The sequence below is a fragment of the Durio zibethinus genome, chromosome 3, assembly GCF_047325235.1.
Source record: "Durio zibethinus cultivar Kanyao isolate XHJ-2024 chromosome 3, ASM4732523v1, whole genome shotgun sequence".
In the NCBI taxonomy this organism is placed as follows: domain Eukaryota; kingdom Viridiplantae; phylum Streptophyta; class Magnoliopsida; order Malvales; family Malvaceae; genus Durio; species Durio zibethinus.
In genome coordinates, this window is record NC_143164.1 from 8,614,444 (window position 1) to 8,623,564 (window position 9,121).

General features: G+C 35.8%; 1 protein-coding gene across 6 annotated transcripts; it reads right to left on the reverse strand.

The window, feature by feature from the left end:
* Window positions 1-274: 274 nt before the first annotated feature.
* On the reverse strand, window positions 275-7,976 carry LOC111298850 (transcriptional corepressor SEUSS-like). 6 transcript variants are annotated; one of them, XM_022893584.2, is made up of 11 exons: window positions 7,748-7,976; window positions 7,098-7,282; window positions 5,880-6,628; window positions 5,678-5,797; window positions 5,373-5,421; window positions 4,845-5,059; window positions 4,685-4,753; window positions 3,848-3,945; window positions 2,879-2,972; window positions 2,007-2,076; window positions 275-1,452 (listed from the first exon to the last, which is right to left on the reverse strand). In XM_022893584.2, exons 3-11 carry the CDS (start codon window positions 6,618-6,620, stop codon window positions 488-490), a joined length of 2,421 nt encoding a protein of 806 aa, XP_022749319.1. In that variant the 5' UTR covers window positions 6,621-6,628; window positions 7,098-7,282; window positions 7,748-7,976; the 3' UTR covers window positions 275-487. The 6 variants fall into 6 exon arrangements, with proteins under 6 accessions (XP_022749319.1, XP_022749310.1, XP_089614507.1 ...); XM_022893575.2 differs by having other exon boundaries at window positions 5,880-6,987; XM_089758381.1 differs by having other exon boundaries at window positions 7,081-7,282.
* Between the last annotated feature and the right edge of the window lie 1,145 nt (window positions 7,977-9,121).

Sequence of the window (9,121 nt, forward strand, 5' to 3'; positions counted from 1 at the left end):
TTTTGCAGGAACTCATATCCATCCTAACATGATGTTCACGGTACGAGCAATTGATTTTCAAAAATTAACCATTGTAGAATATTTTACGCTTGAAAGAAATTGAAATTAGCAAAATAAGCAGCCTTTCACTCAATAGCATGCAAAAAAACGAGTTTTCGGGTTTACAAGAGCTTACACATTTGTCCCTTCGAAAATTCCATTCAAGCGCCACTGGCAAGGGCCAAGGGGTGCGCACTAACAGTAAAAAATCAGGGTAAATAAATTAGTAGGAAACTGGAGCAACTTAAAGATGCTTTTAACATTTCATTGATAAAACACTGTGCTATATGTTTCACTTTTCTGAAATCAGTACAAAGTGGGAGGGAAGGCCTTGATCTATCTTTCATATAGTGTACCATGATCTGCCAGAGCCACAAGCAATCTTGCCGGCTCTCATGCTGCAAAAACAGCGCAGCTATAAATGAACCATCTGCTTTCAGATATCCTTTCATGGCGAAGGTTTCCAATCAAATTGAAGATTATTAAAACCATTAATAGCTCCTAGCCCACTAAGAAGCTGGCTTCCCAAATCCTGTTGTTGGTGATTCAAACCTTGATTCCGAGCCATTGACGTCATGCCTACCCTTCCATTCATGACAGAGTTACCCATAACAGCTCTGATTCCGTTTACCATAGCAGATTGGCCAAGCCCACCACCCATTGCACCAAACCCACCACCAGCAATACCTGAATTATAGTTGACAGTTCCGTTTCCCACCAAACCGTTGCCACCATTGAGAACTGTATTGTTACTCGTTGGCAACATTCCATTTACACTCTTCACATCATTGCCTAGAGTGCCAACGCCAACCATACCACCTGTGCCATTAAGATGGCCAGACATCATTTCTTGAATGATTTTGTGAACAGAACTTTGTGATTCACTGGGGTCAGCCTCACCAGAAATAGTTGGCTGCCGCATGGGCATATTCACAGGAGAATTTGCGGAACTCACTTGACTAGTAGCCGCTAAGGCACCGTAAGGAGCTTGAGGAGGATTATTAGATGAGGGTGTTGGTGACTGAAAAGGAGAAGGATTTGCTTGTGCTTGCGGCATTGTACCAGAGGAACCAGGGGAAGAAATCTGAACAGAGTTTCCACCATAGGGACTGCTTGCATTATTCATAGAATTCTGCTGCCTGGAGTTCACAGAATTCTGATGTAGAAGCCCAATAATGGTGCCGCTAGATGTTGAAGCAGATGCTGCATTAAGAGAGTTATTTACATTAGCCACACCATTGTTAGAAGTGAGCAGCATCCCAGAAGCCTTGGCAGAACTTTGATCACTATTAGAGCTCTGAGCCATCGTTTGCTGTTGTGGTGTCTGCTGCTGTTGTAGCTGTTCCTCAGGCTGTTGAGCTGGAGCATGAAAACCAGATGAACTTGTTCTTCGAGGGAACTTAGCCAAACTCTCTGAGGAAAAACAAAATAAATGAGATAACAAGCCTGCTCACATATTGTTGAGCCCAACATTAGAAGAAATAAATCTGAAGCTACACATGTGCATAGTTCGTATTTCTGTCTAGACTGCAATCATTATGTTGCAATCATAAGAGAAAAAAAGAAAACCCCAATCACTACCCTGGAAACAGGGTAGTTTGCATCAGATGGACCAACTATTTAACATACTTAAGTTCATATCAAACTAGAAACAAACACATTGGGCTGCTAATAGCTAGAAACAAAGAACCCTTAACTGCCCAAAATTAAAAAATCAGAATAATATTAAATGATCCCAAGCTATCAAAGGGCTATCACATCTACTGCCGTCAACCAGCTTATAGAACTCTCAATGGAAATTAGTTTAAAGGTAAACAAATACAAAATCGAGGGGAAAAGAAACTCTCAAGAGCTGTTGCAGGATGCCTGGATCGGTACTTTCAAGCATTTAAAAAATGTATTTAAAAAACCTCCAATGATAAAAATAAATAAATAAATTTAGCAAGGGAAATCTTGTCAAAACTTACCCATGGGTCCAGTCCTTGTTTCTCTACTGTAATCAATCAAGTCTTTCATACTATTAACCACTTCAGATATCTGTTCAAAACCCCCAATAAAAACAGAAACAGCGCATTAGGAGGCTGTATAAATTTCAATAGCATAGTTAATCAAAAAGGAGATATGACTACAAAACTCATCTTCACATTTTAGTTTTTCCTGTTGTCATACCATGATAACAAACATTTCACTCATTACAGTACATCTTGATAATATAGTAATAGACTTAGTCTTCATAAAGTGCAATTGCTAGAACACTTTGATGATACAAGTACATTCAACATGGATCCACAAGGACTTCAGAAGATTATGGAAATTAGTAAGTTGTAGAGGAGGAAAAACTGCCAAGTAACATGAAAGAATTTAAAGGACATCAATCTGCATTAGAAACAAAACAAAATTTTGGGAAAAAAAGGTAGAGCTTGGTCTTTGAACCATTGAGTGTCAAGAAAAACAACTAAGAACAATTTCAAAGTGTAGAGAAATAAAAGAAGTAACTATCAAAAGCTTAGTTAATGTCAGATTCTGTTCTCCCAAAAAGAACTAGAAAGCATTTGCTGGCAAAGTTATCAATAAAATCTCTGTATGGATTTTTTTCAAGCCGTTATCCAGCAGCCACTGGGAGAAAGACCTCATTATCAATAAAATCTCTGTATGAATTGCACAAATTCTCAATAACAGATAAAAAAATGTCCCAATATGAAATTCAAGAAATCAGAACACCAAGAAACACAAAGCAGATTAATAATGAATATAACATAGTAGAGAGGAAAATATCTTGCAAAAAAAATTCAAATATCTGCCATATCCAAATTTATTGTAAGCAGATGCAGGAAATCACCTGAAGACATCGTACATATCTCTTTGTATAACCCAAATCATTTACCAATGGCACTTCCAAGGCTTTTACCAATTGCCGAGCTGATGCCACAAACCTAAAGTTTGTTAATAGCTTATTAGAAACCCATGCAAGCAGTAGAGGTCATACATATAGATCTATTATTCAAATGAAAAAAAAAAAGAAATAGATGAAATACTGCAAGTTGATTTTAGATGAAGTTTCCCAAGAGTGTCTGTGTGACCTAGATTCCTAACCAGAATCCATCAACATGGTGCATCTAACATAACTGTAAAGAGACTAAAGCACAAACCTTAGGCCTATGAAACAGACAATATTGATCACGGCCTTTATTTGATGTTGCACTAATTTAGGGCCTTATTTAAGCTACAAAAATTGTTATTGCTAATTCATATTTCTATGATCTTTTAAGATGGAATGTGGTTGCTTTCATTCTATATCATGTTTTCTTGATTCCAAACATCATTATTCTGGTAATTTTCAGGTTTGCTAGAAGTTGCAGATTTGGAATTAGAAGTTCCAGTATGCCACCTTCACTGCAAATCATCTAATTAAGAACACCAAATGTCCTCAAGGAAGAGTAGCTGACAACCAACCTCAAATGTTGTTACTCAAGCTTCGAAACTTATGTAGGATTGGAACAAAACAGGTTTCAATATGTATATATTTTCAAAACTGCAAAGCTGTTATCTATTTTTAACTAACAAGATAATGTGTATTAAACATAACAAATGAAACCGGAAGAAGAAAGAAAAAATGCTTCACGCAAAAGAAAGTGTATAAGTGACTGACACAGCACATATACACCTAGGTAATGAGCAAGAGGAACACACATGGCACGCACACTCTAGAAGAAGAAAAAGAAAGGGAGAGAGCTATCAATCTAACAACCAAATAAAATGGAAGGAATGCTCCATTCAATCACAAAAGGCACAACGATAAAGGACATACAAGTTACAGTTATCCTGCAACTCTGGAGCAGATAAATTTGTTAATGCATTTTGAGTTGCTGCTTGATACTTCTGAGCTGCGGCCCCAAGCTGACTAACCTGTACAACCCAAATTACTACCATCAAATACGATTAATACCAGACAAGCAGCAATCATACTCTTACAATCCAAAGAATGCAACATAACAACCAGTAAATATTCTAAATATGAGAAAGGATTTACTCCTAAGTTAGGGAAAATATGAAGAAAAAAGAAATGAAAATCCTGCATCATCATTCATATGATATTTGAAGATTACAAGAACAGTGCAAAAGGAAAATTTCAAGCAGCCAATCATAAAATAGAAAGGCATCCCAACTTCTTGAGATAAAAATCTTATAAAAGCAGCATAAAACAAATAGTACAAGTAGATGGATCTCGTATTCTTCATCATATCCTACGATGGAAATTATAATTCCCAGAGCAAATGTAAGCATAAAATAGCAGTGAAAGCGATGACATCATAACGGTTTTGACCACCACAGAGTCATAGACCCGTATTATCTTTGTGAGGATGAAAATGATGAAATGGTTATATGCTGCTATGAAGAGTTTTACCTCATACCACTCAATATAAAAAAAAAGCATCAGATGTAACAAACAAGATATACAAGATTGCACATGAAAAAAAAATTATCCAATGCGGATGACCTATTTATTGACATGTGGATAGCTTTGAAAAATCAACTTAATCAACCAGGCTCTGTAGGTTTCATACAGTTCAGGCATACCATGCACACAAGTCAATAGCATATATGTCACATTCTCAAGCTATAGAGAAAATTATTTAATCACAACCTGCGGTACCAACAATCTTCTAGGGATGAGTTCTTCATGTCGCCGAGCACAAAATTCCCAAGAACATATCTGATGAAAAGAACGAAACAGAAAGAAACTAAGTTCATAAAGGCCTTAAAAAGTTCAAAGTTGATAAAAAGCCATTACTTCAATTTGTAACCTTCAGATCGGGTGAGAAAACTATCCGAAGCTGACCATCACGAACAACACGAAGCTGATCAAAAACACTCTCTTGTATTGCTTTTGCATAGTCCAGGACAATTTGACCAGATGAATTCTGATACTCACGGGGCATATCAACATAAAGAAGTTCTTCTAAAGTACCACTTTCATATTTAATTTTGAAAAGCCTAGGGAGAACCTCGACAGTCGCCTCTAAAAGCACAGTAGAAAGATAATAGACATAGGAGTGATGGATATATTAGTTACATGAAACCAGTATATACCAATTCAGGCTAGAATAATGAACACCCCAAAAAATAACTAATACATATTAACCGCTCTAATATAAGATGGCAAACTAGCTAATCGACTGTAGGAGGAACAACAACAAAAAGAGACAATCTAGTTCGTTGACACCCCAAAATATAACTAATACATATTAACCGCTCTAATATAAGATGGCAAACTAGCTAATTGACTGTAGGAGGAACAACAACAAAAAGAGAAGAAAAAGAAGAGGACATACCAAAACCACGTCCTGGCTTGCGATTGCATATTTCACAATGCCATACATCCTGTAACATTTTTAAAACAGTTTAATTATCATTTGCAATAATAGTTGCTACTAAAAACAGAAAAACACAAACAAAGATTCTGAGGACATCTGCAGGGCACAAAGACTGAGGAGAAATTCCATCTACAAATATTAATGGGGGATGCAGCAAAAAATATTTAAGCTTCTAAAGACAATTGACCTCATTCAATTACATGAGATACCAATTGAATGAGGTTGAGAATTGGGAGTTTCAGCAAGTTTTTCTCAAAAAAGACCTGAGGGAAAACACCGGTTGTTTGGCGGCCACTTCCATACATAGAAACACACCACTTCTTTTTGGCATTTGGAGCAAAGTACTCGGCAACAAATTTTCTCCAAAATTCAATGTTGTTGTCCTACATGAAAAACAGACATGTTACATCCACAAAGCCACTGAATACTTGCGGAAAATAGATCTTCACACCATGGAGATCTTACTTCAGGTCTACGTTGTTGCTGATACATGTAATGTGTCAGACGCCGGGCACACATCCCAGGCTCATACACTGGTTTCACAGGTGATCTCGAAGGCAAGTTCTGCTGTTGAAACTGCTGTGGTAATTGTGACCTTCGCTGAGGCATTGCTTTTAAAAGTTGCTGTTGCTGTTGCTGTTGTAGCTGCAAGAGCCTTTGTTGATGCCAAAGATTAATTGGGGCAGTGGCAGTTTGTGAGGGCTGCCGTGACATGTGGAGTAACTGCTGCTGCTGCTGTTGTTGCTGCTGCTGCTGTTGTTGATGCAAAAACAATGACTGATCTGAATATTGGGGCTCCATTTTTACCTGTGCCAAAGTTCTCATAGGTGGGATTTGTTGTGATTCTAATTTCACTGGAGCAAGATTCCTCAGTGATTGCAATTGCTGTTGCTGTTGGCCATGCTGATCATTAGTCACCTGTGGCTCCAATTTGACTGGGCCGCTAACACCAGACAAGCCTCCTCTAATAGATTGAAACTGTTGCTCCTGCTGCCCTTGTTGGGTGTTGTGAGGTGCACAGAACTGTTGCATTGCTTGTTGACCTTGCTGAAAATGTTGTGACTCGAGTTGTTGGGACTGCTGTTGATCTGGTAACATATGGTTACCAGAAAGGTTTGAAAATTGCTGACTTTGAACTTGACCAGATGAACCAGGGTTTGCCATGTTTGATGGCACAAACGATGATGAGGGAGCATTAAACCCCATTCCATTACCTACATTTGAAAGTGGATCAGATTCAGCCCCAGAGTTAATTCCTCCCCGCTGGCTGCTCCCATGACCAGAAAGCAGAGGGTTTGGAACCCCGTTTCCAAAAGACTGACTAAGAAGGGAAGACATATTGGGCACATTCCCAAGCATATTCATATTATTAAACTGAGTGCGAGGCGACATTAATGAAGGGAATCCAGTTTGAGAAGGAAGACCACCCCCTTGGGCTCCTAGCATCCCTGAATTCGACCGCAAAAGAGATGGTGTAACAGACTGTGTACCGCCTATAGAAGTAGAAGGCCCCGATGGTACCATATTTCAAGAATCACTATCTAACACTCACTCACAAAACTGCAACCGCTATCTAAAACAACATGAATCAGACTAAATAAACTACAGTTACAAAACAAAGCACAAAAATACAGCCGTTGAGCTCAACGCAATCAGCAATTTATACCCGACTTGACTGCTTACATCTTCACACTTCTCATCGTGCACAAATAAGAAGGGGTAAGTTCTGTGCCTGAGCATATAGCTTTATGTTCTATAATACAAGAGACCAAGAACATAGAAAACCAAAGCCAAGGAAGCAGCTCTGATTCTGAGCATTCTAAGATTGCCCTCTCTTCACAAAGCAAGCAATGGCTTTCGCATGTATCCTAGATTCAAAACAAGAATTTTCAGATCCATTATGCCATAAATTTTTTTCAAAATAATTTTAATAGCAACAATAACAAATTAGCACAAAAATAATTAAAATTTTCACCAAAAACCAACTCTAAAATCCCAATAACCATAAAATCAAACTCCAATCCAATCTTAAAAGCAAAACTCATAACACTAATAAAAACCAACAAAATTCTAGTTAAAATTAAACAAAACATATCAAAATCAACTTCCAAACTCAAATTATTAACCTTCCAAAAACCAAAAAATTATAACTTTACTATATTAAAACAAAAATTAATACTCAAGACCATAAAAACCAACTAAATCTCTCTAGATCGAGGCTTAACAGCACAAATCAACGATCCAAAACTTAAAAGAATAAAACAAAAAATGATATTAAATTAAACAAAAAAAGAGCAAAAAGTTAAAGTTAAAAAGACTATAATAAAACTTACCAAAATTTAAAAATTCCCACACATTCAATCAGACCATATTCATAAAAAAAAAAAACCCAAATTTTTATCTCTCTTTCCCTTCAACACTCCTAGTTTTTGCTTCAATAAACCGAAGCAATGAAAATATCTTTATATCTCACTCCACCCAAAAAAAACTTTTTTTTTGCCCTTCTCTATTCTCTCAATCAAATCTTCTTCTTTTTTTATTTCACTTACAACTTTTTTTCTTGTCTCATTATGCCCCGTTCTCCTTCCCTATATCTAAAGAGAGAAGCCGTAGAAAAAGAAAGAAAATTTTTAGGGAGAGAAAGATGACTGGAAGAATAGTGCCTGAGCTGTCCTTGCGGACGTCAAAATTGTATTCGATGCGATTGATTTTTTTTTTTCTTTATTTTCTATATCTAAAATTTTCAGGATTTAAATTTTATTATTGAAATTAAAAGGTTTAACATTTTATCAATAAATTCTATTATTAAAATTAAGAGTACATACTCTATTCGACAGACCTAGTACACGACGCGGCTCGACTGCTGGCAATTCTTTTGTTTTTTTTTTTTTCTTTTCTTCCTTCCCCTTCCTCACTCTTTTTGCGAAATCAAGTCAAATGCTATTCTTTCTCTTCACTTGTTCTAGTTTCTTTTTATGGGATGGTGATGGTGACATGTGCATGCATACATCAACTACATCCATGCATCATGAATTATGTATGATGGGGTGTATTAAACTGACGCAGTGATTTCGAGTTTTATTTTACTATGCTGCCCTCTTTGCTACAGATGTTAGAGTTCGTTGTATGTGCATGCTCAGACCCAATTATACTACATTATTTTTATTTAAAATTATTAAAAATTAAATATTTTACGGACATATCATATAATTATTAACAAATATTTTATTTTTAATAAAAGTGCAAGAGCATTTGTTAAAGATTCATTTTCATCTGTCACTATTTAAAAATATATATTCATTTTTTATATTTTTAAAAATTATTTTAAATTCATCTATTCAATAACATTTTTTCATAATTTGAATGAAATTTGTTACTTATACATCCAGTTATCCGTAAACCAATAAGCTGACCTACTACGTGCTAGGTTTGGAGTTTCTACTTTTAAGCTAAAGTTATGTTAAAAATATGAGTATTTTATTAATTAGTGAGGGCATTTTTATATATTAAAATATAAAAATGGTATAAAAATATTTTATTATTATTTTAAATATGTGAATGAATAAATATTCCAAGTGGAATTGATCCGAATCACGGTTACCTCTAAACATCATCTACTAAATATTAATAATGTTAGTTTTATTTATTTATCATATACTTTTAATGAATTTTGTGTTTATTAACTCTATTTTAATTATAATATTTAT